At 43.3% G+C, this 16720-nt stretch overlaps 4 protein-coding genes across 8 annotated transcripts; 2 read left to right on the top strand and 2 right to left on the bottom strand.

Annotated features, from left to right (window-relative positions):
• Positions 1-683: 683 nt before the first annotated feature.
• On the top strand, positions 684-4163 carry LOC108614751 (uncharacterized). Of its 3 annotated transcripts, none has more exons than XM_018008998.2 (5): positions 684-895; positions 960-2989; positions 3062-3470; positions 3546-3827; positions 3879-4163. In XM_018008998.2, exons 1-5 carry the CDS (start codon positions 841-843, stop codon positions 4040-4042), a joined length of 2940 nt encoding a protein of 979 aa, XP_017864487.2. In that variant the 5' UTR covers positions 684-840; the 3' UTR covers positions 4043-4163. The 3 variants fall into 3 exon arrangements, with proteins under 3 accessions (XP_017864487.2, XP_017864488.2, XP_089325297.1); XM_018008999.2 differs by having other exon boundaries at positions 686-895; positions 3068-3470; XM_089469171.1 differs by having other exon boundaries at positions 697-895; positions 946-2989.
• Positions 4164-4280: 117 nt separating this feature from the next.
• Cep135 (Centrosomal protein 135kDa) lies at positions 4281-13056 on the bottom strand. 2 transcript variants are annotated; one of them, XM_018007421.2, is made up of 13 exons: positions 12871-13056; positions 12334-12805; positions 12153-12279; positions 11951-12100; positions 10484-11888; positions 10212-10422; positions 10041-10156; positions 5884-6009; positions 5553-5706; positions 5354-5478; positions 5035-5290; positions 4691-4876; positions 4281-4624 (listed from the first exon to the last, which is right to left on the bottom strand). In XM_018007421.2, exons 2-13 carry the CDS (start codon positions 12499-12501, stop codon positions 4463-4465), a joined length of 3186 nt encoding a protein of 1061 aa, XP_017862910.1. In that variant the 5' UTR covers positions 12502-12805; positions 12871-13056; the 3' UTR covers positions 4281-4462. The 2 variants fall into 2 exon arrangements, with proteins under 2 accessions (XP_017862910.1, XP_017862911.1); XM_018007422.2 differs by having other exon boundaries at positions 5354-5460; positions 12871-13055.
• Positions 6655-9970, top strand: LOC108613754 (uncharacterized). Of its 2 annotated transcripts, XM_018007433.2 has the most exons (5): positions 6656-6874; positions 8032-8462; positions 8517-8854; positions 8916-9582; positions 9819-9970. In XM_018007433.2, exons 2-5 carry the CDS (start codon positions 8041-8043, stop codon positions 9841-9843), a joined length of 1452 nt encoding a protein of 483 aa, XP_017862922.1. In that variant the 5' UTR covers positions 6656-6874; positions 8032-8040; the 3' UTR covers positions 9844-9970. The 2 variants fall into 2 exon arrangements, with proteins under 2 accessions (XP_017862921.1, XP_017862922.1); XM_018007432.2 differs by having other exon boundaries at positions 6655-6874; positions 8916-9970.
• Positions 13057-13129: 73 nt separating the features above from the next.
• Positions 13130-15711, bottom strand: LOC108613753 (uncharacterized). Its single transcript, XM_018007430.2, has 6 exons — positions 15033-15711; positions 14797-14951; positions 14187-14739; positions 13845-14118; positions 13681-13787; positions 13130-13491 (listed from the first exon to the last, which is right to left on the bottom strand). Exons 1-6 carry the CDS (start codon positions 15370-15372, stop codon positions 13196-13198), a joined length of 1725 nt encoding a protein of 574 aa, XP_017862919.1. The 5' UTR covers positions 15373-15711; the 3' UTR covers positions 13130-13195.
• Positions 15712-16720: the final 1009 nt, after the last annotated feature.

The following is a 16720-nucleotide window of genomic DNA, read 5'->3' as shown; positions in this document are numbered from 1 at the left end:
ATAATAGTTTGAGCTTATTTGATTTATTTAATTATATAGTATACAATTTAAAAATAAATTCAAAGATATATTAGATAACAAATAAATAAACTTAAAAAATAAAAGTGTATTATTTGTTTGAATTAACCGTTGTATATAACTGCTTGCATCCAAAATCATTGACCAAATTAATGATTTGCCTAAAATAGGCTCTCAAAAACAAATAAATCAATAAATAAAAAAAATAAAATTGAAATTTTCTGATAGGTACAATATGGAAAGGCTTATTTGGTATATTCAATGCTTCGTCTTTGTGGATGGCCGAAAAACTACGCCAAGCAGTGCAGAACGTATATGGAAATAAGCGTTATTTGTCAAGACTAAAGCGCCATCTATGGCATTTTAAAATCAAATAAGAAAGCAGTTAGCAAGTTTCCACCTCAGTAAAAAAAAATCGAAAATGGGTTGTGTCTTAGCTAACGCAATCATGACAGAAAGTTTAATCAACTGTCATTACCTCTTCATTCGGCGTTTCGAAGACGTCAAATAATGCTAGCAATAATCTGGAATTATTATAATTATATTATAAAATAATTATATTATACTATAATTTATAATTTCATAAGATAAGGGCCTTAATTCAATATTGTGATCCTTGTTCTTTTCCTCAGCCTTTACTTCTCAGTTAGCAAGCTACGCCGAACATTAACAAAGTCAACTATTAGCTCAACTATTCAACTATTTAAAAAAGGTTAGACATATAAAAATTTCAAAATTTACTCACTTTTGATCACCATTCACAACTTTGAAAACACAATAAAAATTATACTTTTATTTATACAATTATTTGTATTATATCCCATGTTTACAAAAACTGTTATGGACATCAAAAATGATACCAAAAAAAAAGGGTTGGGTATGTTCTAATATCGAGATGCCCAAACTATATTTCCGAATTCAATTTAGCCATAAATGATTAGGTAAAGGGTTTGTACTAGAGAGAAAACAACGCATTTCTATTGAGGGTCGCGGCGATATGTACATTAAGAACACGCAAACCCAGGTTCGCGAACTCTTCGGACGCGAGCATGCAGAGAAATCTCGACGGACCTCCTCTTCCAGCAAGGATAACAAGATAATATCAACCAGTGTTCAGGTTGATGCATTGCATAGAAAGATTGAAAGTGAAATAGGAAAATTAAAGAATTTCCGTAAGTCCTTTTTAAAGGACACTAAGGGAAAGCCTGAAAAAACTGCTCACATATTAACTGGAAAGTACGAGGGGCTCAATTTTCCCGACAGTTCTATAGCAGCCAAATGGCAGGAAGTGGTCAACTTGGAAATCGGATCTCCAGAGATTCGAAATAAAACCCCGTGCCTCCGCACCACGCACATAGTGTCCTCGCCACAGTCGAGCAGCAGCGCCGAGCCCCACTCCAAGCCAGAGCCAGGCACTGATAGTCCACTAGTTGAATCACCCGATGAGACAATTGCACGCATGTGCGGTGGATGCAACAACGGGTGCTGCGATACACGACCGGGAGCATACTCAATCTACCAGAGGGACTACTGTCACCAGGGAGCTACATGTCCCATACGCATGTCAGAGTGCCGACAATGCTATCCTAGCAATGCTAGCTGTATAACTTGTATGTCGAGAGCTATAGCTGTGCCCATGCCGTATTCATCCAATCCGTGCTATCAATATCCAATTGGGACGCTTTACCAAAAGCTAGACATGCTAGTGCCACAAAGGAATGGTTGCGAAATCTACACGTGCAACTGTCCAAGAAATACCTTTTGTAAGCGTACAACGGATTTGAATACGTCGGACTTTTGTAGCAACTGGTATCCAGATCCGGTAGCCACTGTAAATCGTGCTGTAAATACTAAAGAAATTCCGCTATCTAAATTCCAATTTACACCAAAACAGCCAATACAGGCAGGTGGGAAAGAAAAGGGGAGAAGCGAAAGCCCCCCTAAGAACGCAGAAAAAATAATGAAAATATCTTATAGGCAGCAGAGACCTGAACTGAACCAAAGTGGAATAGCCAAAGACAGAATGAGCGTCAAAAATTACGGAACAGTGAAAAAGAAACCTGCAGATGACCCCGATATCAATGCTGAGAAGTTGCGCATGCACCGCGAATATATGGAGATGTATAAGACAGAACATAAGAAAACTGCCAACAAGGATTCAAGCCAAAACAATTCGGAGCTTGATACTTGTCCCACCTATACAAGGTTGCCAGTAGAGAATGGAAATGATGCTAGATTGTCTGCATTATATATTACAGAGATTGAACCTTCTACAAATCCGAATCTAAATACAGTTACTAATCTAAGCCGGCCGGCGAGAGCTGAGGAAGGTGCTAATCAAACACCAGTAGTAAATCAAATAAATGCAATTGGAAACGTGCAACAAATTGATCAAAGCAATAATGACCACACTAAAGGCCATAAGCTTAAGAATCTGTCCGTTAAACGTAATAATGCTCCGAAGAAACTATCTCCAATAATACATGAATTTTCTACACCCGGATTACCCGATTCGAATGACAAGAACGTTCGTTTGATCTGGCCACCTGCCAAACCGGTCATGAGCGACAGATCTGCGCAATCTCCTGTGGAAGAAACTCAAACGGATAACCAATTGAATCCACCATCCACATCCACATCACAGCATCACATCACTAGCCAATCTTGCCAAACATCCCCTAAAAATCAATTGAGCGATAAATCTCTGCTTACCCAGACCGAAGAAACCCAAGCGAATATTCCATTGAACCATCCTCAGCTATTAACAATCTTAAGCAACCAATCTAGCCAAACGTCCCCCAGAAACCCAGCGCCATCTTCTCTGCAGGTTTGGACCAATGGAATACAATCCCAAGTACAAGAAACCCAAACCGATATTCGAGACGGTGCGGAGTGTGAAAAGATGAATGCAGACCAAGCGAAAAAAGCGTCAACTTTTCGAGAAGAGACAACTTTCAGTAAATATGATGCGGTAGGTATTAGTAATAGTAATATGTGCTATGGAAAAAAGTGTTTCATATTCTTATGAGCCATATCCTACAAGAAACAGAAAGCTCATGGAAATAAACAACAAAAGGGTCGAACCACTTGCTCAGCAAGACATGCATCGAAGATTGACAAGTTGCAGATATTCACATCAGCAAGCTCAGCTAGAAATTTTATTCCTTGGCACACATTAAGAAGGAAGGAGGGAAACCGAAGAATGATCGAGAATTACAAAGCAATGATCCAGCACAAACGTGTCGACACTCACACTCCTGAATCGGAAAGTAACCCATCTACTACAGATATAGCCTTGCCCGTAACCCCAAATCATTGTGATGGTAACTACATAGACCTAGAACAAGGCCAGAGCAACTCGCCGGCTGTCTCAATCCGTTCCGATTATCAGAGTTTCTCGCAACATCCGGAACCAAGTAACCAAGCCGCACAGGATGACAATACTTTTGAAAGTACTAAAATTGTTATTATTTATAATGGCTCCGTTAAAAAATACCATAAATATCTGCCTTTCGTCCACAACTTAGTTCAGACAGAGCAACGTCCTCAATCCTTCGACCTCTGCGACGTGCCGTGCGGACCTTCGATTAGTCAAAAGCAACCCTTAAGAGATTTCGTTTGCACAGAACAATGTGTTCGGGAAAAGCGAAGGCGTTCAGTGACCTTTCGAGATGAAAGCGGACTTGGCAACCGCAGCGCCGTCGACTGGGAGCGATTGCCCAAGCTATCCATGGAACGTGACACGGCGGGTGCACAACAGCCGGTTGATGATAACGATTATACAGATGATGATCTACTAGATTCCCACAGTAAGTACGAAACATGTAATGAAATCCAATTTTAATATTGGCCACTTTCAGGATCAACAAACACAGAATTTACGTGCAACGAATCCAATTATGAGGACGAGTGTTCAACCTTCAATGACAGCAATCGCGATTACATACCGCCCTTTACTGGATGTCCCTGTATGTACAATGAGTACCTCAAGCTGGTTGCCAAGTGTAGGCGACCAAATATCTGATTTACGTGAGATGAGGACGTTTGGCTTTCCACATTCATTTTCTGAAATCATGAAAGTTAAATGTGAATTTTTTATTTATTTTCAATTTTACAAATGCACATTATTTAGTCTAATCTGATAACTATATTTTTGTATTTTCTAAGCTAATTTAGTTTCAGTCATAAATATTAAATGCATATTTTGGTATCACCTACACATTAATATTATGACACATAAAGCTTAACATTATCAACCTGACATTCTATTAAAAATCAATTGAGATTAAACATATATTAATTTATTACTAATTCCTAATCATTAAGCGTTTAAATATTAAAATCATTACATTAGTTAATGGGTCGTAGTTGTAAATTAATTAATGACACACTGAAGCGTAAAGAGTCCGTCAAATGCAAAGTTAAAGTAATAGCGAATACAATTTTACATCGGTTCCTCTTGAACCCTGGGTGTGATTTCCCTTGTGCGCGCCTGACAGAAGCGATCCTCGGCTAAATTCTTACGTAATTCCCGAACCTGCTGCTCGTACTCGTTAGCAAGACGTTCCTGTTTGTTACAACGATCCCGCTCTTCTTGAAGTTCAGTCTGTTTTGAATGAATCAAATGCTTACTACCAATGTAATTAGGCTCTTCGATTAAGTAAATAAATACCAGGGTCTTTGCATGTAGCTGCCGCAGTCGCTCCATTTCGCAGTTCGCGGTTAACCCTGCCTCATCTTGGCGCTGCTGCTCCCCGCGGATGCGATCCAAGAGCTGCTCTCTAGTCTCAGTACTTATATGATTTAATTCAGACTTTTGCTGTAATTCGGCACGCAGCTTTTTGCACTCTTTCTCCAGCTGTAATTGAGTTTTGTTATGATATGGTAAGTGGCTGGCTTTTAGTTTCACTAAATTACTATGACACATTTCTATTATACCATAATGAATGTTATAATGAATACGCACGTAAATATGACGATGGTAATTATAGCCAACCTCCAAACACATCAGCTTACCTTTTTGCGAGTTTCATTTATTTCGTTGAGCTCGGCATTTAGCTTTTCTTTTTCTATATCCAGCTTCTCACATAGCTCCTTTCGCACCTCCAGCTCTATTTTCTGCTCTCGCGCGTTCTCCAGGTCCCTCTCCAAGCATCGCATTCGAGTACGAGCGGCAGTCAGTTGCATCTCCAGCTCATCAATTGTGCACTGCCGGCAATGCAGCTGCTCCTTGAGTGAATGTACTTCACACTCCAGTTCGTAGATTTGCCGCCTTTCACAGATTCGATTTGAGCTTAGTTAATTTGATAATTCTTCATATTTATCAGCTACTCACTTGAACTCATTCGCCTCAACCTCCAAGCTTTGATTGTTGCCCTCCAAGAGAACTTGGTCCTGTGTCAAGTTGTGGTAGCAGTCTAGCAATTCCTCGCGCTCCTTTTCCTTTAAGACAAAGTGTACCTAGCACGTTAACCCGGTGTTCAAATCACCTTCTGCCTTAAAAGCTAATTAGACAATATTTTCGAGCAATATACCTTTTCCAGAAGCAAATCTTCGGCTCTTTTCACCTCCTGGACGTATTTAGATAGCTTCTGTTTCATATTAGCCACCTGCTGCTCCGAGTCACTGAGCTTATTTTGCAGCGTCCTCGTTTCTGCCAGAGCATTACTCAATTTGTCCGTGAGGCGTCTGTTGAGTCACAAACAAATCACATTTAGTGTGATGAAAACAGTCACAAAAAGCTAGCTAATTATGGGACCCAATAAAAAATTAGCAACGCTTAGTTGCTAATGATATGGATGCTGACCGATAAGACTAATGTCTGATGAAGCAGATATTATTTATATATTATTTATTTATACGCACCCGTTTTCCGCAATTGCTTCGTCGCGACTGAGTTTTAGTGCCACAATCTGCTGCCGCAGTGTTTTGCTTTCCGCCGACGTCTCATTCAACTCCGAGTCGCGTTGTAGTGTTCTTGCGGTTAGATTTCTGTAATCAGATTTCCATTTGAGTGTTGGCTTCATAGAGACGCTAGCCCTTAGCTACTTTTTGTATGTATTCGAGCAAAATTGGCTTGCACCTGCGTTGACGGTCATTTGAGTGCCGAAGCCTTCACGGGGTCAAATCGCTGAGCAGAGGCTAACTTATGATCAGCCGTAGGAGAGCCCGAACCCGATCAGCTTATGTTATGTGCTCACTCTTCGCTATCCATTGCAAGAGCGGACTACGCATTTACAAGCTAGGCACGTTCGCACATATCCGCAATTCGAATTGAAACCCAAGAACAAAGCGCGACCCTGTAAGCCGGTTTGCTTCTGACCAACCCCAGCCCCAACCCCCGCCAAAACCAAAGTCAGAGACACGCCATCGATGCCAATCAGCATTGCCTGGCAGGTGTCACTCATATTAAGAGCTTCAACTAAAATTAAACTGCATTTGAAGAAGTAAGCCTAAGGTTGAACTCCCACGATGGCAAACATAAGAAGCATTGAAACCCGTCTGAGTCTTGTTTGGCTAAGAGTACGCTGATAAGTACGCTGCCAAGAGTAACGGCACAAAGAGAGCGTGATAGCAAGAGAGCAACGCGTGGTCTGTTTACCTGGCGCAGACTTAGCGCTGGCCGCATTGTAGCGGCGCTCAGACGTCTGTTACCTGCGCAGGCGAATGGTCGCGTCGCGTTCAGTGTCGGGTCGGGTTTTACGTTGCGCACTGAACTGCTACATGTGTCAATTGGCATTGGGTTTCGAGTCAAAACGGAAATCGGCACTGCTGCGTGTGTCAGAGCGTGATCTCGCGGGATTCGAGTGCTTGGGTCGGATCGCAGCTCAATTTTAACTAGAATCCGAGACCCGAGGTGAGCATGCCGTGTTAGGAATCAAGCGCAAAGACTACGCTGAGAATTAGCAAGAATTGTTTACGAGCTTCAAACAAGGCACACACGCACAAAAAATCTTGACTCTACACACATACATACGAATCTAAGATATAATTGATGAACTTTTGTTCACACTGGAATTGCCTTTGTTCAGTGTTCAGTCTCGGTGTTCTTTTTGACCAAATAAAAGAGAATACACCGATTTGCGGCATTAGGAAACCTGTTGCTGCTTTCTGTTGGCTGTTACGACAGCCAAAGCCACCGACTTCAACAAGAAACCCAACACAACTCAAAGCAGCGTAAGTTGCGGTTAGCCTAATGCATTATTTATAGCTCGGGCTGCAGCTGTTGTCTGTTGTTTGTTGCCTGTTCGCTTTTTATGTGTTGCTTGTTGCGTATTCGCGGCTGAGCCCAGCCCCGGGGCAGGCAGCGGTCGGACAAAAATTGGGGAATTAGTGCAAAGTGTTTTCCCAGCCCGTTTTCCCAGCACCGCTTGGTTGGCTGCTTCTGCCACTAGTTTCGTCACAAGCCACATGCAGGTTTTCAAAGCACGACGATTATGTAAATGCGGCTTCGATTTTAGGCACTCGTTGGCCAACAGAATTTTTCTGCCGACTGACCAGAGCAGCAAGGGCTGGGAAAGGGGAAATGGAAGAAAGAAGTCAAGATAAACGAGTATTTAGGTCATGGTTAACAGCGCACAACCACATACTGGTTTTTACATTGCCTTATTTTTGTTTCTTTTTTTTTCTGTGTTTGGGTTTGTTGTTTTTGTAAGTCGCGGAATCAACAAGATTGCTACACAGCACATCGGCCTGCAGGTTGGCTAATTTAATTTGGACCTGCTGTAAGCCCATACCCAAACAAATGTTTTGCCTGTTTCCTTTGGGAGGGCCGCATCTCAATGCTTTAAGCATTCTGCCCTGCTTCTGCCTCTGCCACTGCCCCCTGCGAAGCGCAGTGAAAAGCATTTAATTAATGGCTATGAGCCATTCACCAACTCACACAATAGAAAACTTATCAATCATGCGGTCTAATGAGCGATCAAACCGCTTTGAATAGGCGCCAGCTAAAGCATTGAGAGTAAAAGTGACATAGGCAAATTGAATCCAGTTCATCATTATCGGCATTTACAGCCGCTAACGATGCGAATAAAGCGCCGGAAGCTGTTGGTCTACTGGGCAGCCCTGCAGGCAGGCAGCAGCCTATTCACCTATTTGCTGCTTCTGCTGACACAACACCAAGCAATGGGCGGCATCGTGCCCCCGCCCTGGAGTGACCCGGCAAAGAATCCTTGCGCTAGCATGGCCGGCGGCTGGCAGCTCCTCTACTGGACGCCGCTAAAGAAATGCTTTAAGATCTTCACGCTTGGCTACCCTTGTCCGGACACTATGGAACTCAGTCCAACAGCAACAAGCGCTAAGAGGAAAAATGTCCCAGCAGCCGAGTGTCGCTGCCCACCGGGCACGGCGCTTAGTGCGCTCACCGATGCTTGTCACAAACTCTATGACCGCGGACCCTGTCCGTACGGCGAGTACTTTCAACCCGTTCCAGAGCAAGCCAAGAGGTAAGCACTTATGATTCAAACTTGGTCGCACCTCCATACATTATGCTGTTTCAGAGCTGACAATCGCTGGGGCAGCTGTAAGCGCCCACTTCATTGCGACGATGGGATGCTGTTCTGGCCAAGAGACGGCAAGTGTTACCCGAAATACTCGAAGGGTCCGTGCACTCGAGGAAAGCTGCTGGCACGCAACGATGATGGCTTGGCCGAGTGCCGCTGTGAACAGCGAGGGGAGCTGCGACCATACTACTATGCGTTAGAGGAATCCTGCTACGAGCACTACACTATAGGACCCTGCTCAACGCCTGGTCACCTATTCCTGCCAGGCGGCCGCTGTGACTGCCAGCGACATCTGCCCCACTATCACGCGCCCCATCAGATGTGCTACGAGCTTGGTAGGGCTTTGGCACAAAAGAAGTCCAAAATTATATAAATTCATGTCGACATTTATTCTAGACACTCCAGGTCCTTGTCCACCTGGCCATGTCTTCCGCATACCCGATGATATTGAGGCAGGTCAAGAGTCGAACACGCAGATCTCACCGCATGCCAAGTGCATGTGCAAGGAGGGATACGTGCCGTGGACCGACGGCCTGTGCTATCGCCTGTACACACGCGGTCCTTGTGAGGCCAACGAGTTTCTGGTTAATCAAACCTCGTGTGTACGCAACTTCTGCGGCAAAAATCGGCTCTATTTCCCTGCGGAAGACTCATGCTACAGAATCGGCTCTCAGGGACCGTGCTCTCTGCACCAAGTGGTAGTGTTTGATTTTACAGCACGGCCATCTATAGATGGAATCTCTTACAACGGCATTTGCGGATGTGCGGGTGTCATTACAAACTTTGACCAGAAGTGCTCAACCAGCAGCGATCAGGAGAAGAACTTTTGCGAGGCGACGCCCGGAATGGTTGAAATGAGTGGCCAGTGTCACAAGCTTTACACGCGAGGACCTTGTGGTGCCGGCCAATGGCTGGAGCCGCTGAAAACACAAACAACCAATGGCACTGCGCTATTTGGCTATGCCAGCAGAGCGAAGTGTGTGTGCCGACCAGGCTATACGCCAACCGAGAGAGATCACGGCGGAACGCACAGCTGCAGCGCACCCAGCGTAAGCCTGGCGAGGTATTTAACCATCGAGCGTCGAAACTCGAATTTCCTCACTGAATCACCCACTTTAGACCCCAGCAACAGTGTTTCCTTAACCTATCCTCTGTCTGTGGGTTTGCGTTGATTTCCTATTGTTTGTTATCCAACTCTCATCGCATGTCTTTTCTACTTAATTATCTATGTTTTCCTGGACGACCTGCGGTACGGCTTTACAATAGATCTCTCGATTTAATCGTTTCATTTCCTTTTAGGTGGTTCTTAGATATATTTGGCTAACGCTCGCAGCCAAAGTTTGGCTTTAAAAGGCGCCAGGGTGGGAGATTGTGCCATGAATGTATTACCCCAACAACTGTATAAGTGTTTAAGTGAACTGTAGATAAAATGAATAAATGTTTTAAGTAAATCCACGTATGGCTTGGAAATCGACTCTGACCGATTTCATTGCTTAGATGAATGTGTCTTTGATTACATACTTAACTTGAGACTCCAGTTCCCTAACCGTTTGCTCCAGTACGTTCCGTTTATCCTTACAGTCCTTGAGCTCGACCTCCAATTTGAAGAGCTTCTCAGTTTTATTATCCAATTCGTTCTGTGGTTAGGATGGATTAAATTAAGAAAAACAGAATATACACAATTAAAATTACCACTAGTGAATCCTTCTCATGCTCAAGAGCAATATAAGTTTGACGTAATGAGGCCATTTCGGTACGCAATTGATTAGCTTCATTGCGATTCGATTCACGACTAGAATCCAATGTGCTGACACGCACGTCAGCCTTATGCACCTGACGCTCTGCTAGCATTAGCTTACTTCGATAGTCGGCTATAATGCGTTCATTCTGTTCATTTATCAAACTGTTAAAGATACAACAATTAAAGCTTTATAGAGCATAATGCAATCAATCATAGCATTTACGTTATTTGCCCGTTCTCCCTTCTCAAATTCTCTGTATCGGATTGGAGCTCCGATAAGCGCCTTTTCAGCTCAGCTACGTCTTCTTTCAAGAGAGCATTTTGGGTTTCAGTGGGAATGCGGGCTGAGTTCAACTCGCGATGCTCTCGCTCTAGTTGGCGTATGCGATCCTGCAAGTCCTCATTGCGAACGCGCAGCGTCTGCAATTCCTCAGCGTGCAGTTGCACGCTGCTCAACTGCTTCTCCCGCAGCGTGTCCCTCTCGCAACGCATACGCTCGAGCTCAACACGCGCACAATCGCGCTCGCGCTCAACCCGAGCAATGGCAGCTTGAACGCAGTCACTGCGATTACTGGGGCTATATGCGCTGCTAACCGTGGGTGGAGATATGTTCTCACTCTTGCGAGGTGATAGCTGCAGCTTTGCCGTGGACAGCATGCATAGCTCGGAGCGCAAGACATGTAGCTCCTCGTCCTTTGACTTGATTTGAGCGTGTAGAAATGCAATCTCGGAATCCGACCCGGATTTGCCCATGAGGCGTAGATACTCCTTCTGGAAGAAATCTCGCTCTGACTTAAGTCGAATTTTTTCCTCGTCCAGTGTCACACTGTTCTGTTGCACTTGCTCTTGCAGCTCTTTTTGCGTCGCTGACATTTTACTCTCCATTTTGTGTAGCTTCTTTTTAAGCTTTTCATTAACTATTTGTAGCTCTTCCTCGCGGCGCGTCAGCATATTGATCTTTTCGTTGAGCATGTGTTTGTCATCATGGAGTGTGGCTTTATCGCACCCGGCAGGTTGTCGTTGTCCTTTGGATCTTTTATCGTTACGCTGCTGCAGTTTCTCTAGCTCGATTTGAAGCTGTCTTAGCTCTGCTTCTTTCGCATCAATTTCAGAATTGGCTTGGTCCTCCACTTGCAAGGCAGCTTCCTTTAACTCGCACAGATGTGTTTGCAATCTTTGTTTTTCCTCCTCCAGACGCAACGCACGCTGCATAGCATCGTGCATCTTATCTTGATATTCGCTAACCTGAGTCATCAACTCGGTTTTTTCGCGCTGCAGTAGGCCAATGTCTTCTGAGAGAGCGCCGACTTCCCTGTAGCAGCATTCCTTCGCTAGCACTGCGGGCGGACGGCCACCTGAGAGCAAATCATTTAATCGTCGAATCTCCCGGTTCCGCGACTCCACTTTCCGTTTAAAAAACTCCAGTTGCTCGCCGGCACTTGTGAGCTCGTTTTCGAGTCTGGCCACCTCTTCCGATGGGGCGGGCACGCCTTCCTTAGAGCTAACTGCAGTCTTTTGAATTACTCCAGCATTACACTTTGTACATTTTAAGGAAGGAATCGTTGATGTAGCATTAGAAGGGGGCAGCACTTCTCCTGAGCGTACGGTTGTAATAAAGGGTTTTCTTGCTATAAGGGAATGAACTTCTATGTATTAAAATACTTTATATATATATGTATATATTACACACTCTTCACTCCTGTAGCTGGCGTTCGTTTGCCAGTTGATGCACTGATTATTTGCTTTGACAAGAACGTATCCAGTTGAGCTTGGAGTTGGGCATTATGGGTCTGCAAATGGTCACTGTCAGTCTGCAGATTGCGTATTCGCCTCTCAGCCTCTGCGGGGATATTTTTATTTTTACGCAAAGTAACGCTACATCAGGTACATACCACAAAGCCGAAGTTCGTAGCCTTCTCGCTCCTCAAGAACCTTCAAGTGCAGCTCGTTGCACTCGGCCAGTAAACGCGTATTGTCACATTTATAGGGCTCAACTCCCAATTCCCAGCACGCCTTTTCCTATAAAGAAAAAAACTAAATTTCCAGATATAATTGAACGATGCAATTCCCTACCTCTAATAGCTCAACAACTTGCTTTTTTGTATCCCGGAGGCATTCTGTTGTTTTTATTAGATCGCCAAAAATGGCTCCAACCAGCGGAATTGCTAGCACTGGTAATGTTTGAGTGAAGCCCATAACGTCGAGCTTAGCACGGAGCTCCTTAAAATCCCATTCAGTCATATTTACGTTTAAAATTCTACTTTTCTTTCCTATATTTGCGCGTTATCTTCCTCTTATAGTTTTCAATCATCCGATACGTTTTCGATAAGTTTTCGTGATCACACGACGAAGTGTGGTGGTAAGCCGATTCAGAGTATTGCCAAAGGCAATTTATCAATTTACATATAAAGTGGTGAGTTTGGTAAAACGGTTAAAATTTTAAAACAACACAACAGCCTAAACTAGCACAAAATTAAACATGAGTTCCTCGATTATTCATATGCAGCATAAAATACTGAAAATCAATTCTTCATTAACCTATGATCTACAGAGTTAGGCAAGAAGATAATTTTAGATACAATTCTTCTGAACAGAAGTGAGAATGTTTACCAATAATTTTTTGATGCACAAAAAGTCGCAGGTGTTTTAGCAATCGTGAATCGTTAGTGAAAACATACAATTTTAATTTTTTTATTTTTTACTTTTATCTGGGCTGACATATAAAACTAAAAAGAAAAAAACTTTGAAACAGTAGTTGCCACTGGCTGTCGCTGTACGTACTACGTACATATGTATATGTCAAAGAGAAAGTTAACTCAAATCAACGATGATTCCCTTAACAGAAATCCACCACAATGTAAAGAGCCAGTTAATTTAAAAATCGATAAATATTACTTTTATTCAGATAGATAAACAATATGAGTAACATACGAATCTACTCAACAACGAAACATTGATAGTTTTTGAACATAAAAGGAGAATCATCGTCCGATATAAAATTCCTTTCTGGCTTCTCCGAACGAAAGGGATTAGTAGTAGGCGGAAGTACCACAGTTAAGTGGCGGTTAGATTGATTTAGAAATTGGCTCAAATCAAGTGGCGCCTCGTACTTAGTATACGATGTGACAACAATAGGGCATTTTATACTTAAGGTCGCCCGTATAGTCTCAGGCCAGGTGTCTTCCAAGGCGTAGCCTGTAGCGCGATACAAGCCCGAATTGAAGAAGCAGACTGTAAATTAGCAAAGTAAATGATATTATTCAGGATTATATATGTATGTATATGTATGTATATGTATAAATACTTATTACTTTTGTTCTAAATAAACATTACCCGTGTACGTAAAACACTAAAATACTAACTACAAATACACACATTAAGTATAAGCAATCGAGATATCTGAAGTTTTCCATCAATTACCTAAATCCGGCTTTAGAAAATTAGGCTCCAAGTAATAGTCGTGATAAAGGCGATTCTCAAAATGGTATTGTACTGTACGTTGTGCTTTTCGACACAAACGACAGCATCTGAAAGCGAAAAAGGGGATGAACATTTTGTTTCCATTGAAATCAAATACACTCAACCTAATCGTAGATAGTTGATCGAATGATATATTATTAGGATTAAGTTCAGGTCCAATGAACACGATATGCAAGGTTTCAAGTGCTGGTAAAGTGTGCAGCAGGAAAATTTCCCATTTCTGAAATACGTCCACTTCGAACTCCATTTCAGCTCCGATCAGATGAATTGTAAGCTGCGTGGCTTCCAGAAGTCCGCAAAGCTTAAGAGCAAAAAATGCTGTCAGCGGTCCAGTAGATACTTGTGTCAACGCCGCAAATTCGCACCCGTCAACCACATCTAGAAAATGAAGCATTAAATTTCTATCATTTCAAAAGGTAAAGTCAAGTCTACGTTCAATGACTTACTGAAATTTAGCTTTTTTAATATTTGCTTGGTGTTGGAGCAGGAGCTAGGCTTCTCCCGCAGCACCTTGTCGGGCAAAGGAGGCTCCACGCGTCCAAACTTTGCCTGGAACATTACAAACGCTTTGAACAACTTGTAGGCGCTGCACCATTCGGCATGGCCGACGCTCAGATGATCCTGCTTGCCCTTGCAGAAGGCAACCTCGCCGCACTGCGCACATGCTGTCAGCTTTTTGAACTTGTGCTCACGGCACTTTGCATGGCCACAGATGAACGGAAAGAGCAATACTTCCTGTTCCGTGGGCGTTAGGGATCGATTGATCGCCTGCTCCACTTGACGTATGCATACGATGCGGTACGATCGGAACTGCTCGGCACTGAAGTCTCCACACTTGTGGAAAATGTCGTGGCCCTGCCGCTCTACCACTTGACGCAGGCCGCAGCATAGCTGACGGTGCTCCTGATCGTCCCGCATGTGCAGGACTGTGCAGTAGTAGACCATTGCACAGCCTTTGCACGGTATCGCCTGTCGCCCGCATAGATCCAATTTGCAATGCTGTGAAGGCCGATTTTATTTCAGTTGTCGAAGCTGCTGAGGCATGGATGCACTTACATTGCACAATGATGTCATAAAGTATTGGCGTGGCCTATATATGTACTCCACGTACTCGGCTTCCTCATCGGATGACTCGGCACCGGTCAAGGGCGCCGTGCTAAACATTTCGCCCAGTTGGCTAAGAAGGGCTCCCCTGGCAGCCTCGGTGGAACCTAGAGGGAATTATATAACATCTGCACTACTATACACTAAATATCCAGTCAGTATGGATACAATTCTGGTTGAATATTCACCTTTTTGCAAGTTGCTTCCAATACACTTCAGAAGATCATTTACTTCATCGTCTTTACTGCCCAATGGGCTATGTTTCCGCAGTGGGGAAGGGGCCTTTGCCTGCACAATGGATGGATTTGACGGCGCCGAGTTGTTCGCCTTGGCCAGCAGTTTCTTGCGAAGAAGCCTTTGTATTAGGTTAATGACACTGGCATCAGGCTCTGCTCTGGCAGGCTCCGACTGGATCGGCTCCAAGGCGGGATTGGCAGCAGCAGCACCGGGCTCCGATTTGAGTTCATTTGTTTGATTGCATTTGTTTCTAGGTCGATTACGTGCTCGCGTTTTCTTCTTGGCATGCATGGCGAGTCGAATCTCTTTGCACTGAATTCTCGTTGATTAATTCGCGTCTTCTCGCAGAGAATGCACACAACGTACTCATCGGAATGAACAATGAACTACATGAACGGCCAAGTAGAAGACCCAAGATAATTAGCTAGTCCGCTTATGCACGGCCACAGCCAAAAAGACATCTAGCCAAACGCCACAGGCATACGCTCGTCTATTTGCGGACCTGGCTGGTTCAGGCGGCGGCAGTCGTCATGGCTTCGTTAAGCATTATCATGAGCGTTTGATAAATTTCTGCGACGGGCCAGAACAAGAGCAGCATTTATTCTGTGTCTTTTTTGCTGGGTACACAGTAGTAGACCACAACATGTACGATTCGCCGATTATATATAAGCCCATATGCCTATACATATATGCATATTAGCCAAGTACATGCTGCCCGATATAATACTTGACGCGCTGTAGTGCTATCCCAAAATAAACTATCTCTGGTTAGATCATACTGGATGTCAACGTATTGTTTGAAATGATGTAAAACGTGCACCTGTTTGACAGCCACCTCTTTGACCCTTTATATGATATTATCTTTCTTCTTATTATGTTTAATATTTCATTTTTGTAACTTTAATTTGCTATGTACCTGCATCCATTGAAATAGGGAATCCATCTATGTGCGTCTGGAAGTCTGCGTAAACGCAGCGATCTTATATGTAGCTTAGAACATGAAATTTGACCTGGAGTCATATGCAGTTCAACTTAATACAATTCTTTACCCTTAATGCAGACTGTGGAATCTTTTCTTTTTACTCTGTTAACAATTTGGGAATACAGTAGAATCCGGTTATAACGAATCCACTTATAGCGTCTATACGGTTATACAGACAGCATTATGAGCAAACTTATACATAAACAAGAAAGAAAGCTCTAGTCGAGACTGCTCGACTACGAGATTCCCTGAACCCTCTAATCTGATATTCTAATCACTCTGCACTTCTTTTCGGCACACATTTATACACACGCATGCATTAGAACGCGCTCTGCTAGCTGCGCAGTAAGCAGCGACTGCGCTTCGGCTGCGCTACAGTGTGGGCTACATTATAAGAATTTATTTGTTGAATAATTTAATTTCTAGACGTTCAATCTTAATGAATCTTAATCTTTCAGAGCGTAATCATATGGTGAAAATGTATGTACATACATTCCAAAGCACAAGTCTCTAGTACTTGAAATACACCTTTTACAAAGGTGAGGGGGTGTATATAGGGGTGGGGGTAAATGACAACAAAAATCGAAGCTATAAAATACATATAAGTCTACATTTAAAATTTGCAAGCTCTAGCTCTAAAGGTGTAGGAGATATAAT

Source organism: Drosophila arizonae, chromosome 4 (genome assembly GCF_054131065.1).
Source record: "Drosophila arizonae isolate 15081-1271.41 chromosome 4, UAZ_ARI_1.0, whole genome shotgun sequence".
Lineage (NCBI taxonomy): Eukaryota > Metazoa > Arthropoda > Insecta > Diptera > Drosophilidae > Drosophila > Drosophila arizonae.
The sequence above is the reverse complement of the archived record's forward strand: the minus strand, read 5'-3'. Positions and strand labels throughout refer to the sequence as shown.